Source organism: Gadus macrocephalus, chromosome 4 (assembly GCF_031168955.1).
Source record: "Gadus macrocephalus chromosome 4, ASM3116895v1".
Taxonomy (NCBI): domain Eukaryota; kingdom Metazoa; phylum Chordata; class Actinopteri; order Gadiformes; family Gadidae; genus Gadus; species Gadus macrocephalus.
Window position 1 is genome coordinate 15,480,591 of NC_082385.1, and position 25,061 is coordinate 15,505,651.

A 25,061-nucleotide genomic window follows, 5' to 3' on the forward strand; every position below is an offset into this window, starting at 1 on the left:
GCCTTGTTTCCCCGATTCATATCTGCTACTCTGCACTCTGCAATGGCCATTATACGCTTTCATTGGTCTCAGCCTCACGTTGGATACAAGCGCGAAGAAGGCTTCATTCCTAATACAAAATGGAAGACGGTACGCTTACTAGGGGCGCCAGTGAGATCATCGACATGGGCATGTGTTTGATCACCACCTGCACCACAGAGACACACATCCACTGCATATGTTCTTTGTTGTTCACAGAGGATACAGTACATGGAATGGCTCTAGGCAAGTCTGTCTGCTGCGTGAGAGTGTAGTGCATGGATATATTGTGTGTTTATGTGTGTCACCCATACAGGCGAGTGGTCATCTTTACGGTATCCATCGTTGACCTTTCCCTTAGCCTCCTGTGCCTAATTGTCCCAGCTGCTTATAAATGCTTTAAATTCAGCTGAAACACACACACACACACACACACACACAGACACACACACTCTTGTCTATGTCTATCTGTCTTTGTACCAGATAAATCAAAGGTGACACAATGATGCAATAGGAGGAAAGGACCACAGAGGAATGGTGAGAGAGAGAGAGAGAGAGAGAGAGAGAGAGAGAGAGAGAGAGGAGAGAGAGAGAGAGAGAGAGAGAGAGAGAGAGAGAGAGAGAGAGAGAGAGAGATAGGGAGAGGGAGAGGGAGAGAGAAAGGGAGAGAGAGAGAGAGAGAGAGAGAGAGAGAGAGAGAGAGAGAGAGAGAGAGAGAGAGAGAGAGAGAGAGAGAGAGAGAGAGAGAGAGAGAGAGAGAGAGAGAGAGAGAGAGAGAGAGATGCTGCAGTCCTACCTCTGCTGTAGGTTTTGATGCCTGTTTCGGTGGAGGAAGCCGGGTAGATGGGAGCGTCACGATGGTGGTAGGGGTCCGAACAACCGCCAGTACGACCGGAACACCAGTCCTGGTCTCAGGAACCGTCTGGAAGGGGACGAAGACCCCCACAGTCCAGAGTCTTTGCCCCGGTCCATCTCCTCCCCGGGGGGATGAGGGGTTGGGATGGGAGGGGATCCTCTGGCCGGGCTCCAGGCTGCGGTCGGCCCCGGCCTCTGGCATGGTGCTGACCCGTCAGCAGTGCCTGCTGCTCCCTGCCTGGCAGACCCCGCCGCCTGGGGAGGTGAAGGACATGGGCCAGGGAAAGGACAGGGAGTGAAAGACGGCACTGGGTTCAGAATGGGGACGTTTTGCATGGAGCTGGTGCTGTCTCAGGGAGAGTGGGGCACCACAAGAAAACACTAAACATTCTGTGGGTGTGATTTTGAATATTATCTGAACGTCAAGGCTGGAGTCAACAAATGTTCTTTCTTCTTATAGATTTAACAAAAACTAAATAATGTCAAAATGATTTTGTAGAGATTGCTATAATGAAAAGAGAGAATGATTAATCCTGTGCTCACCTAAATCTCTGATCCGAGACGCAGGGACAAGCAGTCCAGAAGAGATTTGCTGTTCATGATTTGGACGACGCATTAAAGTTCAATCACAATCGAATGCACAAAATAGTGGCTAGTCAGAATTATTTTCTTAATTCTTCACCTTGTTGGATCCAGATTTATTGACCATGGTTCTTCAACGTGTGTGCAATTTACATTTAGGGCATTTAGCTGACGCTTTTATCCAAAGGGACTTACAATAGTACTTCCTTCAGAAGAAGGTGAAACAATGTGTTGGTACAGTTAGGATGTTCATAGAACCAAATGCCAAGCACTAACAATTGCTATGTTAACCCATTCCCCGCACACAACATATTTAGGTAGGTAGGATAAGATGCTACACAACTAAGTACTATAACTCAGTACATATAAAATCAGTGTGTACATTAAGTGCCAGGACATACAACATGCAATATCTGCGTAGGAGGGAGGGGGTGGCTATAAGTGAACTCTGTTGTCTATTGTCTGAGTTTCTCTTATACTCAAAGAGTTACCACACTTATTATTGAAAATAAAAGCATCAACATATTTGTGCTGAATTTCCAACCACTGTGTTGCAGCCACCATGGAACGCACATTGTACTTATGTTTATCTAGTATCCCCTTCCCCCACATAATGCTGACTAGACAGCCCTTCAACAGATGTATTATCACACTGTGTGTGGTGTTACGTCATGGCACTAGAGAAATGATCAAAGGTGTAATCCATCCTTGCTGCCCTCCGGCAGGTGAGCAGTCCTGTCCATGAGTGAGTGGAGACAGGGGCAAGGCAGCGCGGTCTCATTCACATGTTGGCATACTCATCTTTGATAAATTCTCAAACGCTATTTTTTTATACAGTTGTATTTATTTTCTTTTTAGCCAAGCAACATTTGCTGGCTCCAGGCGTGGTCACACTGAAAGGTCATGATAAGCCGACAAAGCGTGAAAAGGTCTTTCATGTCTGTGAAGGCCGATCATCAGTACTAATACTGGACATCAACATGGATAAAATGAATCAAAATAAGGGAATACACATTTTTTATACAGTATAGATTAAGGAAATCTCATCCAATACAAAATGTTGCCAATTGCATCATAACAAATGTGTGAAGCGTCCAATTCTGTGATTAATTCGGACAAATGCCAAGTCATTTGGGATACATTGTAATAATTTAATTTGGCATCTTGTTCACTAGTGATAATAGTGTCATTCCAGCAGGTTCTCTGGTCACAAGCATAGGCAGTGAGTGGCTGTGCTGTGAGAAAAACTGACAAATCTGGACAGCCTATTATAATTATAATAATAATATAAATCTCTACAGGAAACTATGAATATTTCACATCCTAGCGAGTTGGAAGTAAAGATTTTAAATATTTATTCCAGTTTATGTGAGGATTAATTGAAAGCGACAGCTCAGACGACCGCAATATCTTGGAAATGACACTGCGATAGCTGCTCAGGGACTCTAATAGCTAGTTAGTGGCTTGGAGCTAGGCTCATAGTTCAAAAATGATTGTAAAGATGGGTTGCCACACATACAGCAGCAAGTCGAGGGCTACTGCTTGAGACTTCAACACAGAGTTGATGTGGATGCCTGGACATCCCATGGACAGTTGTTGCATGCATGCAGTCTTTTTCTCTCATTTCTGCTTTCACATTCACACCTTGCCACCACTTCAGTATTGGTGATAAAAGTGGTGAATTAATGTGATATGCTAATGTGATATATTGTGAACCTCCCCATATGTAAAGGTGCTGGTGATAACATTTAAGAGTTATTATTTGAGTGTACTTTGTTGAAAATACACTTTTTTTCCAGGATCTAGATATCCGTTAGCTATTAGTGAGTGAAATGCTAGGTTTCAGTTAAATGCCTGCCGTTGGATGAGACCATTTTGATTCCTGGCTCTTTTTTTTAGTTTCTGGGACTCCATCCTCTAGTCAATAGTAGGTTTCTCCATTGAGAAGTGTGTCATGCCACACTTCTCAATGGAGGAGAAACATGGCAAGCAGAGGGAGGGGATGATTCTTTGGTTGTGTAGCTACAAAATCTCTTCCAAATCTCTCCTGGTCTCAAAATAGTTCCTTCTTTTGCAGGTCTAAATCAGAAACACAATGCAGTCGGAGGCATGGCTGATCAACCCAAATAGCATCATGCATGGGTTTGAACTGCACTCAAATAGACTCTGTGGCTCACTACCATGAGTACTTTGGGTGTCTACCGTCCACCACCCAGTTAATCAGTGAAAAGGCAACCTAGTCGCCAATATGTGATGACAGAATACAGGAAAAAACTGACCATTTTAAGCACATATTGTGGAACATTCAGATTCACAATAAACACATAAGGAATACAGTACGATGTCAAGCTTTGATGCATTGTTATTAGCATTATTAGCATTGTTATTATAAATCAATAGTTTAAAGTAAAATAAATAAATGATGTAATTCATGATTTGCAATTGTAGTAAAGTATATTCTATATCATTGAAATACCACCCTCTAGTGTGCACTCAGCCAAACTACATTTCCACTTTGAAAACTATTTGTGACATAACTCACTCGGAGCAAATCCGAGTCCTGACACATATTTATGAACACACCCAAACACACACACACACACACACACACACACACACACACACACACACACACACACACACACACACACACACACACACACACACACACACACACACACACACACACACACACACACACACACACACACACACACACACACACACGCAAATGAATACGCCAACAGACACAGTGTTGTTGGGCAACACACAGCTTGTACATTCTGTCCTGGGCAGCAGGATTACAGGGGCTCGACAGACACAACACCTGGTTTAACCACGTCTGCACTTCCCTTGTCCTTGTAACCGTGCCTACCTCGTCCCACTGTGTGGTGAGCAGAGAGCACAATTATGTATTACTTGTAAAACTTGTAATAGGCTAATGTTGACTGATTTTCCCCAGACCAACATTATTTGTTTAAATGACTTGGTTTATTGCAAGTTTAGGAAGACCTTTTAATATTAATAGTTATTGAAGTAACTTTATATCGTATGATATCTTTTTTTATGTTTATATATATTATATCATTTATTTTGTGTAGCTCTCATTGTATCACGTTGGTTTGGGGGTTTAATGTGTCTCTAACTATTGATGACAAGGGATCAATTATTACATGTTTTTATTACTAGCATCATACCAAAACATTTGAGGATAACTTCAAAATGTGTAAAAGTGTAAAACCGAACATAAAGATAGGAAGAGTGCTAGCAGTAAAAGAAAAGAGAATGAAGCACTTGGATATTGTCGCAAGATGTGTTTTTAAAACAATTTAGACTTTCTATTTCCCCGTTATATTTACGGTGGTCTATCCCATCATTCATACCCAAATTTAAAAGTGGAGACCGTGGCTGGCTTAATAAAATGTTGTCCTGATGTGCCAGATTTGTCTGGATGCATTGTCATTCCATAGCATGTCGTCAATTCATTTGATTTTCAAAGCAATACAGGCTTTTTGTGTTGGATAAATAAAATGCGTGCTTGAAACAGCGTTGCAGCCTCGAGAGACGTCAGTAGCCAGGGGGAGTGTGTACCTCCACAGCGCATTCCCAAGCGTCCCCTGATCGGTTGCCCGGGAAACAGAATAACACTGTTATCATCCCCGGCTGACTTCCTGCTCGTGTTCCGAAGCGTTTGGGCGAGGGACGACCCCGTGCTCAGGGCTCGGGTTCCCTCAGGTCTGCATGCAGGGGAGGATGCGTGTCTGGGGGGGTGACCCCCCCGGGCTGACCGGTCAGTCGTCCGGGACCGCCTCGTCCATCCACCTCACGTAGGACGCACCGGTGTACCCCACCGCCATGCTCAGGACGTCCGGGTTCTCGTAAGGATGGATGGACCTGGAACCACACACACACAAACGCACACGCGAGTGCACACACACGCACACATGCACACAGACACACAGACACACATTCATACACATACACGGACAGTCGGACCCACAAACACGACACACACACCCACAATATTAGTTATCAATGACTGGCGAGATGTGAAATTGTAAAATTGCAATGAAGGGGAGTGGGTGGAATGTTCTGGAATTACACCACTAGTGTCAAATGAAACGATGTCCCACCTCACATAATCTACAAGTTTCTGGATCTTGGAGGTCTTGGTTTTCACCAGCTAGAACAGAAATGACGAGCATTCATCAAAAGACTGACTGTTGGATGGTCTATCCCTGTCTGTGAACGGATGGCCGGCTTTGCACTAAGTCAGCTGACTCATTTTCGAATGGGAGTTGGACACCATGTGGTTTTATCCTCCTATAACACGGATAACTGAGCAGTGACATGAGGTAGATTTAGGATCGGACGTCATAATCCCTGCAGCCGGCGGGTTGTGTGTTTACTAGGGCTAGCTTCTGAAACTCTACACTTTCAAAACACATTGGTTCCGTCACGGGATGAAATAGACATCAAAACTTTGGTACTGATGTTCGGTTCTTGACGGGAGCAAAAGGCTTACTGATCCACGGAGGAAAAATGTCAGATTGGTAGGAAGCCCAGCTGTCTTTTGAATGTCAGTGATTGGAGCATGTCTGGCTCTTTCCATGTCTTCACTTTACGATATGAATGTGTTCACACTCACAGCAAGGCACCGAAAGAAGAATTGATTTGGTATGGGCCATTTTCCCAGTAGGGAAAATACTGGTGTCGCTCATACCATTAATTATGGGTCCGTTTGATCTAGATATAGCAGAGCACCAGTATAGACCCAACTAATGAAGTATATAAACATTGCTGGCGCTACGATGACAGACCAATAAAACTGACCCTAGCGTAAAAGAGCAGGAACAGGAAGTGACCTTGTGCAAGTGAGCGCTGGTTCCTACCATCACAATCTCTGTTGCCTCTTGGACTTCGCCCTTCCAGTAATACCTGAAAAAAACACAAAATATTACACCAGTCATGATGTCGTTACCACTTCCTACAACTTCTCGCTGTGTGAAACACACAGCTCTGGGATTTCCGGCCACAAGATGCTCTATACTTACCGTGGCTATCTGTGTTCCCATCTGTTTCTGCTTCCACATAGCACAGCACGCTCAGGCATGTCAAATGTTTCAATAGAAAGCGCTGCACGTGTCCATACTTTCATTTGTGATTCAGACTGCATGTCTGTGTGATATGGATAGGTATTATGAAGTGAATTTAATCAATAAAAGGTTTCTTATATAAATACACACTGAATTCCTTTATAACTGTTGCGCACACACACACACACACACACACACACACACACACACACACACACACACACACACACACACACACACACACACACACACACACACACACACACACACACACACACACACACACACACACACACACAATTCCCATGTCACCCTGTGTGTATTTCAGACTAAACCTTTTTTCCGTTTGTGGCTAACAGGTTTAGCATTACGGCTACTCATCCTATTGTCCGGTGGTTTACCGCATAACGCTCCATTACGCTCCATATTCCATACGGCTTACGCGTTGACAGGCGTGGCTAATCCCTACACAGGGTCCAAGTGTGTCTCAGTGTCCCACTGAACGTGAGCCATTTCATTCAGACAGTTGACTCCTGGTTTTCTAGGCAATAGCTATGCTAGTTAGAAAGGAGGAAAGGGGCTGAGCAACTGTGTGTATGTGTGTTTAAATCCTTGCATGTTGATGCGTTGTTGGTGTGTGCATATGTCTATGGTTGCATCGATGTGTGTGTATGTGTGTATGTGTAGTTGGTGTGTGCGTGTGGGGTTGGGTGCGGTGCAATAATACCCCTGTTTGCATATGGCCCATTACAGTTTGCGTACCGAACAAAGGTCGGTAGTAGGACAGAGAGGATTAATTTTCTGGACTTTTCAAGAACCTTCAACACCATTCAACCCCTTCTGCTTCAGGACAAACTGGCCAAAATGTGAGTGGACCCCTGCCTGGTGTCTTGGAATTTCCAGCTACCCCACTGACAGACCACAGTATGTCCGGCTGAAGGACATCACTTCTGACACTGTGGCCAGTAGCACAGTAGCACCACAAGGGACTGTAATGGCACCACTACTCTTTACCTTTACACCTCTGACTTCTGTTCCAACTCTGAGATGTGTCACATATAGAAGTTTGCTGATGACACAGGCGGCTATGGTGGGATGCATATGGGGTGATAGTGAGGAGGAGAACAGGAGCCTTAAAAGTCCAGACCACGTCCTAGACCCGTTCAGATTGAGGGGGCTGTAGTTGAGAACGTTGTCTCCTACAAGTACCTCGGGCTCTGGCTGGACAACAAGCTGAACTGGGCGAGCAACACAGACCATCTGTATGGGAAAGCCCAAGGCAGACCGTACTTCCTGAGGAGGAGGCGATCATTCAACATCTGCAGGAAACGCAGCATATCGAAAAAGGACTCATCAAGGTTGGACAAGCTGATCAGGCAGGCCGGCTCTGTGGTCGGCATGAAGCTGGACTCTGTGACAGTGGCAGAGAGGAGAACATCCAACTAACTGCTGGCTATTCTGGACAATGTCAGCCATCCTCTGCACACTTTGATCAGCAACCAGAGGAGCTCGTTCAGCGACTGGATGCTCCTCCTCAAGAGTAACACTAACTTTTTTCCCCCGTGCCAACTGTACAACACCATACAAAATGTAGCGTTGTAACATGGTATAAAGTTCCTATCTATCTATCTATCTATCTATCTATCTATCTATCTATCTATCTATCTATCTATCTATCTATCTATCTATCTATCTATCTAACCATGTCAATGCGTAGCATTTTCAACCCATGTGTGTGTGTGTGTGTGTGTGTGTGTGTGTGTGTGTGTGTGTGTGTGTGTGTGTGTGTGTGTGTGTGTGTGTGTGTGTGTGTGTGTGTATGTATGTGTGTGTGTGTGTGTGTGTCACTCCAGTCTACAGCGATTGTGATTGCCAGGTACTCCAGACGGGGCCAGGTGTCAGCAGGGCCTACAGAACACACACTCACAGAGACCAGGTCCTGGGGAGAATGTTAATGCTGGCCGCCATCTGTCGCTCCATGATGGCTCTGTGGAAGAAAAGGAAAACGTTGCATGGCGGCGAATCGTTCCAAAGCAGAGAGGTTCAGAGATAGAAACATTGACCACGTAAAAAATATGGTTTGAGGCATTGCCGTGAGCAGATACAGCATAAAACCCAACCCCTCTTTAGTATTCAAATGGAGGGACAGCAACGCAAAAAAATAGGAGAACTATCTCCAAAGTTCTCCCTGACCAATTTCAAGGTTGAGGAAACCTTCAGAAATGGTCTCAGCATAATGTTTTACCACAACGCTTTGAGTTTAATAAGTGCAGCGCAACTGATCAATGATTTACACACACACACACACACACACACACACACACACACACACACACACACACACACACACACACACACACACACACAACACAGAGTGACAGAGTGACGGGTCGGCATGCGGGAGGCCAGCCGGTGCTACAGGCAGGGCCGGATTAACCAATGGGTTTTATGGGCACGTGCCCAGGGCCCCGCCCAGCCAGAGGGCCCAAGACTCGTCCGATTTTTATTATTTTTTTATTTTTTTCGGGCGGGCCCCTTTAAGTTGCGAATGAGTCAATATCAGTGCACGCCGGTTGCCTCGGTTTCAATTAGAAACGTTTACCAAGTATCCCCTGTTTGAGTGTAGCGGAATGTACTGTACAGGCTGTGACAGGCCAAGAGCAATATCAGGTAGCAACATTCAATGTCATAATTGACAAACTGGTTAGCTGCCTGGGGCACAGAATGGACGCATATCGGGATGTTTTGGACAAATTTAAGGTGCTCTTTATGGAAACTGACAATTTGACCAGTATCCGTGAACAGGCAGAAGTGCTCTGCATGTCATACCCATCTGATTTAGATGTCGACTTGGCCAATGAAATAATCCAGTTCAGAAGCTTCATACAAAACGAACAGGATAAGTCTCCTCAAAAGCTTTTGAAGATGATCTTAAAACATGGTCTGCAATCAACTTTCCCAAGCGTTTTTATAGCTCTCCGTATTTTTTTGACCCTGCCTGTGACAAATTGTGAAGGGCAACGATCATTTTCACATCTGGCCAGAATTAAAAATGAGCTTAGAACGACACAGACGCAACAGCGCCTCAGCGCGCTGTCACTCATGGCCATCGAGATGGAGCTAGGAGCCTGGAATTCGATTAAGTTATCACTGACTTTGCTAATAGGAGAGCCCGTAAGAAGTTTTTCTAACAGGTGCGTCTGGGAGGGAGACATAAACATATATATATTATTTCTCATTTAATGTTACATATTTGTATTCAGACTAACTTCTGTTTACCAACTTCTACGTGTAATGTATTGCCATTCATTATATAGACATACCCTGGCGGAGAGGAGTACTAGTTTAAGGATCAAGATGAAAGAGAGGACAGAAGTGGGGAAATCAGAAAGACAGACAACCAGACCGTGATAGGGGATCCTGAGTGAAGAAAGGAGACCAAGGGATGATGCCAGTCACATTAAAAAACTCTATGTTCATATGTTCATTCAGCAATTCATAAGTTGATAGGGCTAGGCTAGTATAAACTGAATAAACAAATCGAATAAACAAATAATTAAACTATTTCATTTTGATGGTGATGGTTTTAGCATATCATTTAGCTTTGTTAAATGTTTCTTTGTCTTGTTTTAGCATATAATGCTTTGTTGATAATATGCAATAGAAACATTTCTGTTCTGTTGTGACATAGGCTACAATAGGCCTAATCATTAATAAGGGGGGGGGGGGCATCCAACATTTGTGCCCAGGGTCCTGTGACTGCTTAATCCGGGCCTGGCTACAGGGGCCTACCTGCCGATGTCCTTGGCCACCTGCTCGTTAGGGGTGCCGATCAGCAGGACCGAGTTGTGGCCCGCTACAGGGGTCCCAGTGATGATGGCGTAGAGCCGAGCCCCCATGGACCACAGACCGGGGTACAACGCCACGGACAGGAACACCAGCTTCAGGGGGGTGGGGGTGAGGGAGGAGGGGTTGGGGGTTATAGGGTGGAGGAGGTTAAGCTGACATCACATGGCGGAAAAAACGATTTGACACATACATGCTCTGATTTGAAGTTATAGCAAAGAGAATTGTTTCTGTTAGGAGGAAGTTTTAATCATGTATTATGTTCTAGAGGAATGCGTGCGTTGGATGACGTTGGTGTGTTAGAATTGATAATGAGGCTATAATGGCAGAGTCATTAACAGTATTAATATTATGATAATTGTAATTATTATGAGTAACAGTATAGTAATCAAAGGCAAAGTTAGTAGTGATTGCAGGCGAGAAGTAGACGTGTGCTCCTATTGGACAGAGGCGCTCTCCTTATAACTTGTAGGTGAGCGGGCGGAAGCGGTGGGTTTGGATGTTATTGCTCCTAGCATGATAATCCACTGGCTACATGGCCATTGATAACCGGCATCAGACCAAGATCGGATCAAACACATACGTTTACCCTGAATAAAATATGTGTATAACAAGTGCATACGGAGTAATCACATTAATCATCATGTCCTACTTACCAAACATAAAACACCCAAGGAACGAAAGGTAGTGTGAAAGATAGACTCTTTGCAGCATCGCTGCCCCTCCATCCTACGGGCAACAAATGGCATTCCTAGTCTCTCCTAGTTGAATGCTCGCGTCTTTCCAAAGCGTGTCATCTCACTACGGAATGCCCGGAACGGGGTGCTTCAATTGGGCGTTGTTCACGAGAGAGAGGGCGGGATCGATACGCGTTTCAGTTACAAGAGTTTAGTGGCGAGAGAGGGACTAGAATGATATCCAATTCCCTTACGGATAACAGTCAAATAAAGACATATTTATTCTCATTTTCTTTTTTGTGGTTATTCTTGTCTTCTTCTTAATCTTCTAGCTCCGCGGACTATTCCTTGGCGTACAGTGCCCATAGGAAGTAGGAGACTGGAAATTGTATTGCGCTAGACCGGGATAACGCTTCAATCCAGGATCCTTCTCAGCCTTGTTAAGCGCATTCATAAGGAGACATGCTTGTCTGATGCACACGATAATTATTCCCTTAAAAATGGGGTAATTTCAGTGTTTCCGTTTAAAACGAACCTAAGACTAACTAATTCTTGTCAGAGCATATTTTGTTTAAATTCTTTCCCAAATTACTGTCTACGTATGAATGTGATAAACTTGACAGGTTGCAGTCGGACGTCCAGTGTCGGGAGAACGAACATCGCATCCGCTACGATTGGCTACGTGACATTCCATCGTCCAATCAGACGTCTTGCTTCTGACCTGGGTCGTAATCGGCTTTGGTGTCTGATTAAAGGCTTTTGCCTTCGTGGCTCGAGGTGGAATCACTTCTCATCACTAGATATGACACAAACATGATGCCGTGTGAGCTCTGTCTATCAAGTAGGTCTAACTGCAGCCGGAGCCATATGCCAAACACGCCCATTGCTCGTGTCAAACACGCCCACCAATAAACAGCGCCACAGCGCTCCATTCACTTTGCACAGCGCTCGATTCACTTTGCATAGAATACAAACAAACTTGATAAAAAAGTAAAACATGCCTTTCACAAATACACGTTAATGTGTTTAAAGCCACGACTCTTGTCTGTCTATAGACATATATATATATATATATATATATATATATATATATATACGAGCTGTTGGTGTTAAAAAATAATCCACCCATTGACATCTTAAATGTCCACTTACTGTCTCAGTGATGGTGGATTAAAAACGCGACTCGTCGGACCTATGGTTTAGACCTGCTGCAAACGGTACCGACCCCGAAGTCCCTTCCCATGAATGGACCTGAGTCCCTGCCCCATACCCAAATACCTCTACTACACATATAGTGGTCTCAAAGTTTTCCTCCACTTTTGTGATGTAGGCTACTGATCCTGGTGCCTCTCTTCTTATCCACCGTTTCCTTAAGGGATCACAGCTTTTTCTTTAGGTTTACAAACCGCTTAAACATTTGAATAACTTTTATTGAGCTAAAAAACAGCTTTAAGGAATGTTGTGACTGGTTGTCACAACAGCTTTTAGGAATGTTGTGACTGGTTGTGGATCAACCTGGATCAGGGATGGGCAACTTTCATGATAAAGAGGGCCACATTTTTCATCATAACCATCGGAGGGCCACATGACTGCACACTTCAACTAAACATGAGCTGAGAGAAGCTACACAATTTTGAATTTGGTAGACATGATTTCCTGTATTCTGGTGCATTTTGGGGATGGCCTAAAACTACCTAAAAAATCATCCAGAATCATAACCTATGTACGGTATGTTAATTGAACCAACATACATTAATTTCATGTTTTCCATGCTCAAACAGCCACATGAATGGTCAGTATTTTTATCAGTGCAAAGGGCTCACATACATCATCATTCAATGAAGTCAAAAAACTGAAAAACAGTGGCCCAACATTAAGTGCAACAACTCAATGAACTCAAACCCAACAAGCAGTTGTAGTAGTTGTAGTGGCGACTTAAGTGGATATCTTTAATGACTGATATCGCTTCTAAGCAAACTAGACGCATGGGTTTGCCTTCGAATTCTATGAATTCTTCTCATCTTTTTTTTATACTTCATTTTTGACTCCGTTTTCTGTAACTCGATCAATTATTATTATTATTATTTATTTTTTATTTTTTTTATTTTTTTTATTATGTGCGGGCCTGACTGAGTGAGGATGCGGGCCGCACTGAGTGAGGATGCGGGCCGCCAGTTGCCCATCCCTGACCTGGATCATGAACTCAGACGCAAAGAGCATGTCCTCTCCTTCTCCTTAAGGAAAGCCATATAGCCTCTGTTAAATCTGTTAAAAGCATGTTTTTCTTAATTGTGTAAGCTTTGCAAAAATCTCATGCTTAAAACATTTCAGAATATTTCTATCTGGAAAAGAAATAAAAGTAAACCAGTGGCAACAGAGAATCAGTACTTGGACCCTTATTATTGTATTGAAAAGCTCCCAATAAATCCAAAAATGTGTGTGTCGTAAACCACACCTCGAACATTGTGATGATACATATTGGCTAAAGGTGAAGACAGCAGATTGCACTAGAGACTTTACATACAGTAGCATCATGTTCTCACCTCCAAATATTGGCATAAACCTTTGAATATAAAAAGCTCCATACCAAAAGTATTTTAATTATTAAAGCTTGTACCAATAAATGACTTAATGGTTGGTTAAATGAGAGATGTGTCTTCTTTGAAGCTGAAGACATCTTTGTCATCTGTCTCCACTGCCCTAAATGGATGCACAAATTCACATTAGTACAGCTCTGATGGTGGACATTTTTTTCAATGCAATTAACTTTATACTAACCATCTCCTTAGAAGGAAAGCTGTAAGGCCTCTTATTGGAAGCATGGTCCTCGTCAGAGTTCAATGGCATCTGTAAACCAAACATCATTATTGCGCCATCATGTTTAATATGTCGTCATTGTATTGCAGCAGGTTGAAATATGTTTGAAGAGACGGTCCTTCTTCACCATCATTTTTGAGCATGAAATGCAGTGATAATGGCTCTCTTCTTAACAGCCAAGGTCACATTTGAATATGTGATGTCCTAAAAAAAAAGACAGAAAAGGTGAATAAGAAGTTTTCATAGAAACATACCCAATATTTTTTTGAGTTGTTTGTTAGAGAGCAATAAATATTAATATGATACAACCTTCTCCTAGAACATAATTATCATGTCTATAACCTGAACTTTTACAGGGTGAATGTGTGATGAAACAGGATGGATATAATACACATACATTGATTTTTAATATGCAGGACACTACACCTTAGGGGAACAGGGACCATTCGAAATGTAAATTTAATTTTTTTTATCGAATAGATGGACTTACCACAATACTTCACAACGGACCGCTGATGTGTCTGCAAATGAGCAGTGAGCTCAGGGTACCCCCCTGTCTTATGGCATAACGAACACTGGAAAGTATCTATGTCCAATCTGGTGAGCTCCGGGCATGCACCATCTTTAGTCTATAGGAGAAGTTATATAATTAATATGTTAGTTTGATATTGGAAAATTCCCAAGGCACTAACAAGAGCGATTTAAAAAAAGCCTTCCTGTTAGCAGTTTGAAAAATACAACATTTTAGGCAAGGCAAGGCAACTTTATTTATATAGCACTTTTCATACACAAGGCAGACTCAAAGTGCTTCACATATAAACATTGTCATACAATAAAATAAAATAATAGATAAGTAAAAGAAAAACATATGCAAAGAAATGGGTAAAATAGAAAAATGCATTTTAGTATTAAAATAGAAAATAGAGGCAAAGTTAAAAAGCTTTTTAGAAAGTGCAATGTATTTAAGATTTTAGCAGAAAGCTATAGCAAACATAAAAGTCTTCAGTCTTGTTTTAAAGGTGCTCAGAGTTGGGGCAAGTCTTAAATCCTCTGGGAGTTTATTCCAGCTATTTGTTGCATAGTAACTAAATCCTGCTTGACTTTTACTACAAAGTTTGTTTATTTAAATTTTTTCTGGTATAAGACTGCCTCTAGCTAAGCAACCCAAAGCTAAAGTTACATGTATCAGCCGGATTAGCCCGTCACTGAAATTAACCCTGCCACTGAAGAACCGGTTCCTGCCACTTCAAGAGTCCACGAACGCGCCTGCCACCCATGCACCCCTGAGCCCCGAGATGCGTCCGGACGGACAGTGCGGACAGAGACGGAACAAGAACCAGTCACCATGGAGGCGAGCTGCGCATGCCTCGGCCACCTGTGCACCCCTGACCCCTGAAATGTGTCCGGACAGACGGTACGGACAGAGATGGAACAACCAGTCGCCACGGAGGCGGGCTGCGCATGTGTCTGCCACCGTCCAACAAGGGCCCATCTCAGAGAAAGCAGATGAACCAGACACTCTGATTATAGGAGACTCAACCATCAAGGATATAACCGGTAAGAAGATCAAAACATGCAACTTCCCATATGGAATGGTTAGTGATATCAACCATAAACTAGCCAAAATCATATTGGAAAACCCCCAAATCTCACAGATTATTGTGCATGCAGGAATTAATGATATTCAAAGAGAACAGTCAGAACTTCTGAAGAGGGATTACACTGATCTATTGGATACACTGGACAAAATACACATCAAGTCATTCATCAGTGGACCCATACCAGCAGTTGACAGGGGAATAAACAGATTCAGTCGTCTACTTGCACTGAATACATGGCTTTCCAGAGTCTGCAATGAAAGAGGAAGGGGCTTTATTGACAATTTCAATTTATTCTGGGGGCGCAAATATCTTTTCAGAGCAGATGGCCTACACCCAAACAGGTTAGGCTCAAAACTGTTGAGGGACAATCTTCTCTTCTCGCTTTCCCACAAATCTCCATGGTCTGACGCACAGGCCACAGTCAGAGCACAGGTTGAGAAGAAGCGAGACTACAGCCTCCCCCACACATCTACTCTGCCACTATCTGACACACAGATAGCAGACAGCCCACAGACCTTGAAGAGAGACAACAGCCCGCCCGACGCCATCAACACTGTGCCTTCGCCCATCGCTGATGCTGGCTTGGCGAGGAACGGCCACCCCCCTCCTCTGCACTCCCCCATCGACGATGACCTCCAGCCCCAATGTCTCCTCCCTTTGCGATTTCCAGCCGAATTTAAGAAACTGGAATATGTTGGCATCAAACTTGCATCAGTGTCAATGATAGCATCGCCACGTCATGGCCACAGGCTGATAACACCGAAGAGGATGGCGCCCCAGCCCCCCCCCCTGTACTGATAGTAGTCCTGAGTATTACTGAGACAAAAAAGGGTTCAGCCGTAGACGCAGTATAAAGGAAGTTTCACATAATCTGCTGAACCCAAGGTTGCCTACGTCAAAGAAGGGCAACTTTCGCATTCATGCTGTAACCACTAAGAGAGTAAACAAAGGGAAACTTAGACACACTGCTAACCTCACAAATCTCATATCTATTGCCTCCAAACCAAAAACAACCTTAACGCCTATCAACAACACCATCAGGATGGCTCTACTTAATGTGAGGTCTCTTAATAACAAATCATTTTTAGTTAATGATTTTATTACCACTTCTAAACTGGATTTTATGTTTTTAACTGAAACATGGCTGGAACAAATTAACAGTGCAACTGTTCTGATAGAGACAGCTCCTCCCAACTATAATTTTTTGATGCATGTAGATCTGGAAAAAGAGGTGGAGGGGTTGCTGCTATATTTAAAAATGTATTTCAGGGGAAACAGATGTTATTTGGTGATTTTCCATCGTTTGAATACCTTAGTGCTGTATTGAAATGCTCCCCCAGAGTTCTCCTTTTAATTATTTACAGGCCACCCACATATTCTGCAAATTTTTTCGATGACTTCATAGAATTATTGTCTAGCATCTCCACAGAATTTGACTGTCTAGTTATAACTGGTGACTTCAATTTTCATACTGATGATTTGAATGTGTGCAAAAAAACTTTTTACCATTTTGGACACATTTGAACTGTCTCAACATGTGAAAGAGGCTACTCATTGTAAGGGGCACACTCTAGACCTGATTATCACAAAGGGCCTCAATGTTTCGGATCTCTCTGTGACTGATCATTCCTTGTCTGACCACTTTTGTGTTTTCTTTAACATATCTTTTATTCCCGACATACAGACAAAATCAAACACTGTCGAAAAACAGTGTATCAATGAAGATTCTAATGTACTTTTTAAAAAGGCCATCTCCTTGCTACCACCTCTAAACCCATGTTTTGCTGATGATCTTGTAGAAAACTTTAATTTGAAAATTTTGAAAGTCATAGATGTCATTGCACCTTATAAGGTTAAAACGATTTCTGGAAAGCAAAAGGCACCCTGGAGAAAAGCTGCTTCTGTAACAGCACAGAAAAAAGAATGCAGGAAGGTTGAACGCATCTGGCGTAAAACAAAACTTCATATTCACCATATTATCTCTAAAGAGAGCCTCCGTGCCTACAATTTAGACTTCAAAAATGCTAGAGAAACATTTTTCTCCAATATCATTAAAACCAACACTAATAATGCAAAAACCCTATTTGCAACTTTTGACAAACTGACCAACCCCCCAACACAAATTCCACCTGATCTCCATTCCACGCAGAAATGCAATGAGTTTGCAGCTTTTTATACTGATAAAATTGAAGGTATCAGACGCGCCATCAATATCTCCACTTCAAACAAAAATGTTGGACTACCACCCTGTTCAGGCAAAAATAACGTGGCAAGGATGGCATGCTTTAATGTTATAGACTCTCAAAATCTTGTGGAAACTGTGACACAACTAAAGCCATCCACCTGTTGCCTTGATACTATACCTACCAACCTCTTTAAGAATGTTTTCGACTGCCTAGCAGTAGACATATTGCAGATAGTTAACAACTCTCTCCAGTCAACTCTCTCCTCCCATTTCCCAAAAGCTTTGAAAACTGCAGTTATTAAACCCCTTTTAAAAAAGCGGAGCCTAGATGCCTCTATTATTAACATCTACAGACCAATATCAAATCTACCCTTCATAAGTAAAATCATTGAGAAAGTTGTCCTCCAGCAACTTAATCACTTCCTGGCATCAACTGGTTGCTATGACACCTTCAGATCAGGATTTCGACCCCTGCACAGCACTGAGACCGCCCTTATTAAAGTTGTAAACGACATCCGTCTTAACACAGACTCTGGCAAAACCTCAATACTAATGCTACTTGACCCCAGTGCTGCATTCGACACTGTTGACCATACATTACTTCTGGACAGGTTAGAAAACTGGGTGGGGCTTTCAGGCACCGTCTTAAATTGGTTCAGGTCCTACCTACAAAATAGGAACTACTTTGTTTCCATTGGCGACTTTGTATCAGAATCAACCAACGTGACATGTGGAGTCCCACAAGGTTCGATCTTAGGACCCTCTTTATTCAACATCGACATGCTCCCACTAGGGCAAATCATGCAAAATAACAATATTGACCATCATTGCTATGCTGATGACACGCAAATCTATGTATCGCTATCACCAAATGACTATCGGCCCATAGATCTGCTGTGCCAGTGCATTGAGCAAGTGAAAGAATGGATGTGCCGAAATTTCCCTCAACTTAATGAGGACAAAACAGAGATAATTGTATTTGGTTCTAAAACTGAAAGGCTTAAAGTAACCCAACACCTTCACTCTCTGTCCCTGAAAACCTCTATCAAAGCCAGAAATCTAGGGGTTATCATGGATTCAGATTTACATTTCGACAGTCACATCAAATCAGTTACAAAATCGGCATATTATCACCTTAAAAATGTAGCAAGACTTATAGGGCTCTTGTCCACCGAAGACTTACAAAAACTTGTACATGCCTTTATCACTAGTAAGCTTGATTACTGCAATGGTCTCCTTACAGGTCTCCCAAAACAAACTCTGAGGAAGCTTCAGCTTGTTCAGAATGCTGCTGCTAGAGTTCTAAAAAAGACCAAAAAATGTGATCATATTACACCAATTCTGAAATCGTTACATTGGCTTCCTGTAGGTCAGAGAATTGATTTTAAAATCATGTTGCTAACCTAGAAATCCCTAAATGGTTTAGGCCCAAAATATTTAACTGATATGCTTCCACTACATCAGCCTTATAGACCACTAAGATCCTCTGAGACCAATCTGTTAATTATCCCCAGAGTAAACACAAAACATGGGAAAGCAGGATTTAGTTACTATGCAACAAATAGCTGGATTAAACTCCCAGAGGATTTAAGACTTGCCCCAATTCTGAGCACCTTTAAAACAAGACTGAAGACTTTTATGTTTGCTATAGATTTCTGCTAAATCTTAAATACATTGCACTTTCTAAAAAGCTTTTTTAACTTTGCCTTTATTTTCTATTTTAATACTAAAATGCCTTTTTACCTTTCTACACATTCACGGTGGAGTCAACCATGCAAGGCGAAAGCCAGCTCGTCGGGAGCTAACATTCAGGGTTGCCTTGCTCAAGGACACCTCGACACTCGAACCAACAACCTTCAGGTTACCAGCCAACCCGCTCTGCTGAGCTACTGCCGCCCATGTAAAGGGGTAAAGGGCGAAGCTAGACCTTTTTTGGGTGGGCTCCAGCCCACCCAAAACTTGCCTTCGCCCACCCTATCGTTTCGTCCACAAATCTAATATTCTACCTTTCTTTTTTTACACAAGCAATGAGAGAATGGATGCTGTACAATAATGAACAGGCTCAAATGGGCTAGTGAAATCGAGCGCAACCTTCCTGGAGGGATCTCTAACCTCTGGTTGGTGGGTGGGCATCTTCTGTTTGACAAAACCAGAAATGCAGCTTAACATAGTTTCTGCCGTTTTTTTCTGTCAAAAAGACTAGTCTTTATCAGAAAATCCAAAATTTCCAGCTGTGTTATAACATGACCAGGTAATAATAATAATAATCATTTTAAAACCTTAAAATAATCTGTCAGATGCAGGGCCGGATTAACCAATGGGTTTTATGGGCACGTGCCCAGGGCCCCGCCCAGCCAGAGGGCCCAAGACTCGTCCGATTTTTATTATTATTTTTTTTTTTTCGGGCGGGCCCCTTTAAGTTGCGAATGAGTCAATATCAGTGCACGCCGGTTGCCTCGGTTTCAATTAGAAACGTTTACCAAGTATCCCCTGTTTGAGTGTAGCGGAATGTACTGTACAGGCTGTGACAGGCCAAGAGCAATATCAGGTAGCAACATTCAATGTCATAATTGACAAACTGGTTAGCTGCCTGGGGCACAGAATGGACACATATCGGGATGTTTTGGACAAATTTAAGGTGCTCTTTATGGAAACTGACAATTTGACCAGTATCCGTGAACAGGCAGAAGTGCTCTGCATGTCATACCCATCTGATTTAGATGTCGACTTGGCCAATGAAATAATCCAGTTCAGAAGCTTCATACAAAACGAACAGGATAAGTCTCCTCAAAAGCTTTTGAAGATGATCTTAAAACATGGTCTGCAATCAACTTTCCCAAGCGTTTTTATAGCTCTCCGTATTTTTTTGACCCTGCCTGTGACAAATTGTGAAGGGCAACGATCATTTTCACATCTGGCCAGAATTAAAAATGAGCTTAGAACGACACAGACGCAACAGAGCCTCAGCGCGCTGTCACTCATGGCCATCGAGACGGAGCTAGGAGCCTGGAATTCGATTAAGTTATCACTGACTTTGCTAATAGGAGAGCCCGTAAGAAGTTTTTCTAACAGGTGCGTCTGGGAGGGAGACATAAACATATATATATTATTTCTCATTTAATGTTACATATTTGTATTCAGACTAACTTCTGTTTACCAACTTCTACGTGTAATGTATTGCCATTCATTATATAGACATACCCTGGCGGAGAGGAGTACTAGTTTAAGGATCAAGATGAAAGAGAGGACAGAAGTGGGGAAATCAGAAAGACAGACAACCAGACCGTGATAGGGGATCCTGAGTGAAGAAAGGAGACCAAGGGATGATGCCAGTCACATTAAAAAACTCTATGTTCATATGTTCATTCAGCAATTCATAAGTTGATAGGGCTAGGCTAGTATAAACTGAATAAACAAATCGAATAAACAAATAATTAAACTATTTCATTTTGATGGTGATGGTTTTAGCATATCATTTAGCTTTGTTAAATGTTTCTTTGTCTTGTTTTAGCATATAATGCTTTGTTGATAATATGCAATAGAAACATTTCTGTTCTGTTGTGACATAGGCAATAGGCCTAATCATTAATAATAAAAAAACACCTGCCACAGCACTGGGGGGGGGGGGCATCCAACATTTGTGCCCAGGGTCCTGTGACTGCTTAATCCGGGCCTGGTCAGATGTCTAAATGACAGTTGACCGTTTTAGTCGGCAGAGGCTTGTAATGCTGCATATCATGATAAGCATGATAAGGTGCAAGGAACAGAAAAAGTTGACATGGGTGCTAATTTTCAGTTAAAAAAAACGCTGGCATTATTTTTTCAACTGAGGGCATATTCATTGCCATAACAACGTAAGCTAATCAACAAGTACAACATGTTCTGATACTATGTGACTAGATACTACTTATAAAAGGTGTCAGGCGCGAGCGGCAGACGGGACTTAGTTTCTCATTTATTTATTTATTTTAATAAGTTACTTATTTTATTTTAAATAAACATAATACCAAGGGTCAGAAGTTTTACAAGAATTATGATCTTACAAAGTCATGACAGAGGGACTTGGTGTCTTTATTCATGCTTGAAAGATGAACTTTGTGACCAATGTTTACTGTTTAAAAATATTTTTCATTAAATGCAAACCCCAGTTAATCCTTTGCTCTTGTTTCTCTGTTTTGAGATTCACACAGACTTAGCAGTCTTGTTTAAATGTTACAAATTGAGTTAATAAACTGAACTTGGAAATTGTTTTAAGTTGTTGCAGATGTTATCTCCGCTAATTTTATTAATCTAAATAAATAATTATTAGCAGGTTCTCAATAGTAGGCTATTTCAATTCAGGCAGGGCGTGAAAAATGTCTGTCTCCTAGGGTGGGAATGACAGAAAATACTGAACCACTGGTCTAGAACATGTTGTACTTGTTGATTAGCTCATGTTGTTAGGGCAATAAAAACGCCCACAGCTGATAAAATAAGGCCAGTGGGGTTTTTTTACTGAAAATTAGCACCCTTTTTTTTTTTGCATCAGAACAAGATTTTTTTGCATCAGAAGTTTTATAAAAATGTATTGGTCCCTGAAAGTGAGACAACATAGTTTAGTGCTCCCGAAATAATAATAATAATAATAATAGATTAAATTTATATAGCGCTTTTCACGTACTCAAAGCGCTTTACATAGGGGCACAAAAATAGATAAACAAGAAAAAAAAAGTTGATGGGGCTAGGGATATTGAGTGATCTAGGGGTAGGCAGAGGAGAAGGGTTGAGTCTTGAGGCGGGACTGGAAGATGGTGAGGGACTCAGAGTCACGAATATGTTGGGGGAGGGAGTTCCAGAGCCTGGGAGATGTCCTGGAGAAGGCTCTGTCACCTAGGCTGTGGAGTTTTGATGTGTGGGTGGAGAGGAGACCGGCTGAGGAGGATCTGAGGGCCCGGGGGGGTTGGTAGAGGGAGAGAAGATCAGAGAGATATGGGGGGGCCATATGGTGGAGAGCTTTGTAGGTGAGGACCAGGAGTTTGTAGTGGATCCGATGTGAGATGGGGAGCCAGTGGAGATTCTTGAGGACTGGGGTGATGTGGTGCCACGCTTTAGTATGAGTGAGGAGACGGGCTGCTGCATTCTGGACCAGTTGGAGTCTGTTGATGGAGGTGGTGGAGATGCCGGCGAGGAGTGAATTGCAATAATCAAGGCGGGAGGAGATGAAGGCATGGATGAGTCTTTCTGCAGCGTGAGGTGTGAGGGAGGATCTGATCTTTGCAATATTACAGAGGTGATAGAAGGAGGTTTTGACAGTGTGGCGGATGTGGGATTCAAGGGAGAGGGTGGAATCAAAGATTACGCCAAGGTTGCGGGCCTGGGGGGAGGGGGAGACCGTGGTGCCGTCGATAGTGAGTGTGGGGGGGTTTGAGAGTTTACTGAGGGTGGATTTGGAGCCAATGAGGAGGAGTTCAGTTTTGTTGCTGTTAAGTTTCAGGAAGTTATTTTGCATCCAGAGAGTGAGTGAAGACAGGCAGGTTTCAATGTGGGAGAGGGGGGGGTTGTGGGGGGATTTGGTGCTGAGGTAAATCTGGGTGTCGTCGGCGTAGCAGTGGAAGTCCATGGAGAAATGGCGGAGTAATTGACCAAGGGGGAGGAGGTAGATGATGAAGAGGAGGGGGCCAAGTACAGAACCTTGGGGAACACCTTGTGTGACGGTGGCTGTGGCAGATGTGTGGTTGTGGAGGGAGATGAAGTGAGATCTGTCGGAGAGGTAGGAGTGAAGCCAGCTAAGTGCAGTTCCTTCAATTCTGAGGTTGCTGAGTCTGGTGAGCAGGATGGTGTGGTTTACAGTATCGAAGGCTGCACTCAGGTCAAGGAGAATGAGGAAGTTGAGGGAACCAGAGTCGGCAGAGATGAGGAGGTCATTGAGGACTTTGAGGAGAGCAGTTTCTGTGCTGTGGAGGGGGCGGAACCCAGATTGGAGGGATTTAAAAAGGTTATTGGCGTGGAGATGGGATTGGAGTTGTGTGGTGACGATGCGTTCAAGGGTTTTGGAGAGGAAGGAGAGGTTGGAGATTGGGCGGTAGTTACTGAGGGAGGAGGGGTCAAGACCAGGTTTCTTGAGGGTGGGGGTGACAGCAGCAGATTTGAAGGCAGAGGGGACAGTTCCATGGGACAGTGAGGAGTTGAAGAGCTTAGTAAGGTAAGGGCAGAGAACGGGGAGGCAGGACTTGAGCAGGGGAGTGGGGAGGGGATCGAGGGAGCAGGTAGTAGGTTTGGAGGAGCCTATAAGTTTGGAGAGTGCAGGAGGGGTAATCAGGTCAAAGTGGGTGAGACGGCAATGGGGAGGAGGTGTTGGGAGGTCCAGAGAGATGGGTAGGGGAGAGGCCATTGAGTGTGCAGGGGGGTTATGTACAGGGAATAGTGAATGGTTGATTGCAGTGATTTTGTCGGCGAAGAACTGGAGGAATGAGTTGCAGAGATCTGGGGTGGAGGTGGAGAGGGTGCTGGTCCGCGGTTTGAGGAGGTTGCTCACTGTGGAGAAGAGGGTTCTGGGGTTTTGACAGGGGTCAGAAAAGATGGCGGAGAGGTATGCAGACTTGGCGGCGGTGAGGGCGTCTTTGTAGGCAGTGAGGTGGAGTTTGTAGGCTTGATGGTGGACTGTGAGTGAGGTTTTTTTGGAGAGTCTTTCAAACGTTTTTTGGAAATAGTGGTATGTTTCTCATATTATCAATCTAGTACATGTTGTACCAATGTGTTTCAGTAACTGTGTTACTGAAACACAATAATAATAGTAAATAATAATAATAATAAAATAATAAAGGGGAAATTATGGTAATTTTTGAGGGAAACTTACAGAAAGGAAATTAAATATACCTCAAATTTGTTATTACAGTTCACATCCATTGATTATTCCTTCATCCAAACAGTCTTTTTTCCTTTCATCACTTTAGTGCATGGTTTCTCAACCGGGGCGGTACCGCCCCCTGGGGGGCGTTCGCACAACCTAGGGGGGCGCACACGCCCAGACTCCCGTTACATCAGCTATCCTGATCTGTGATCTCTATAGTAACGCTGATAAACATAACCCAAGTTCGCGGGTTAACAGTTCAATAACCAACACAACACAATCAAACATGGCCGATAGCAAGAAAAAAATGTCAAATTTTGTTTCATAGCCCGTTTTCCTCCTTCCTCTTGCTGTTGTTCAGTTCCAGCTGCTCTGAGTGTAGTCTCCACGAATAGACCATTGCATTTCAAATACAAAATATATAGGCCTTATTAGGCCTCTGCGCGCAATCTGTTATCGCGGTGTCCGCCTTGCCTGGGCCGTAGTGTCCGTGGTTCCCGGGCAATTCATTCATTCGTTCACGGGGCACAGCAGGAGTTGCGGGAGTGGTCGCGG

At 43.1% G+C, this 25,061-nt stretch overlaps 1 protein-coding gene across 3 annotated transcripts; it reads right to left on the bottom strand.

The window, feature by feature from the left end:
* Positions 1–4,617: 4,617 nt before the first annotated feature.
* Positions 4,618–12,316, bottom strand: zgc:63972 (protein CutA homolog). 3 transcript variants are annotated; one of them, XM_060050497.1, is made up of 6 exons: positions 12,227–12,316; positions 11,054–11,126; positions 10,344–10,492; positions 8,479–8,538; positions 6,348–6,393; positions 4,618–5,349 (listed from the first exon to the last, which is right to left on the bottom strand). In XM_060050497.1, exons 2-6 carry the CDS (start codon positions 11,123–11,125, stop codon positions 5,170–5,172), a joined length of 507 nt encoding a protein of 168 aa, XP_059906480.1. In that variant the 5' UTR covers position 11,126; positions 12,227–12,316; the 3' UTR covers positions 4,618–5,169. The 3 variants fall into 3 exon arrangements, with proteins under 3 accessions (XP_059906480.1, XP_059906481.1, XP_059906479.1); XM_060050498.1 differs by lacking the exon at positions 12,227–12,316 and adding an exon at positions 5,589–5,638 and having other exon boundaries at positions 11,054–11,997; XM_060050496.1 differs by lacking the exon at positions 12,227–12,316 and having other exon boundaries at positions 11,054–12,012.
* Between the last annotated feature and the right edge of the window lie 12,745 nt (positions 12,317–25,061).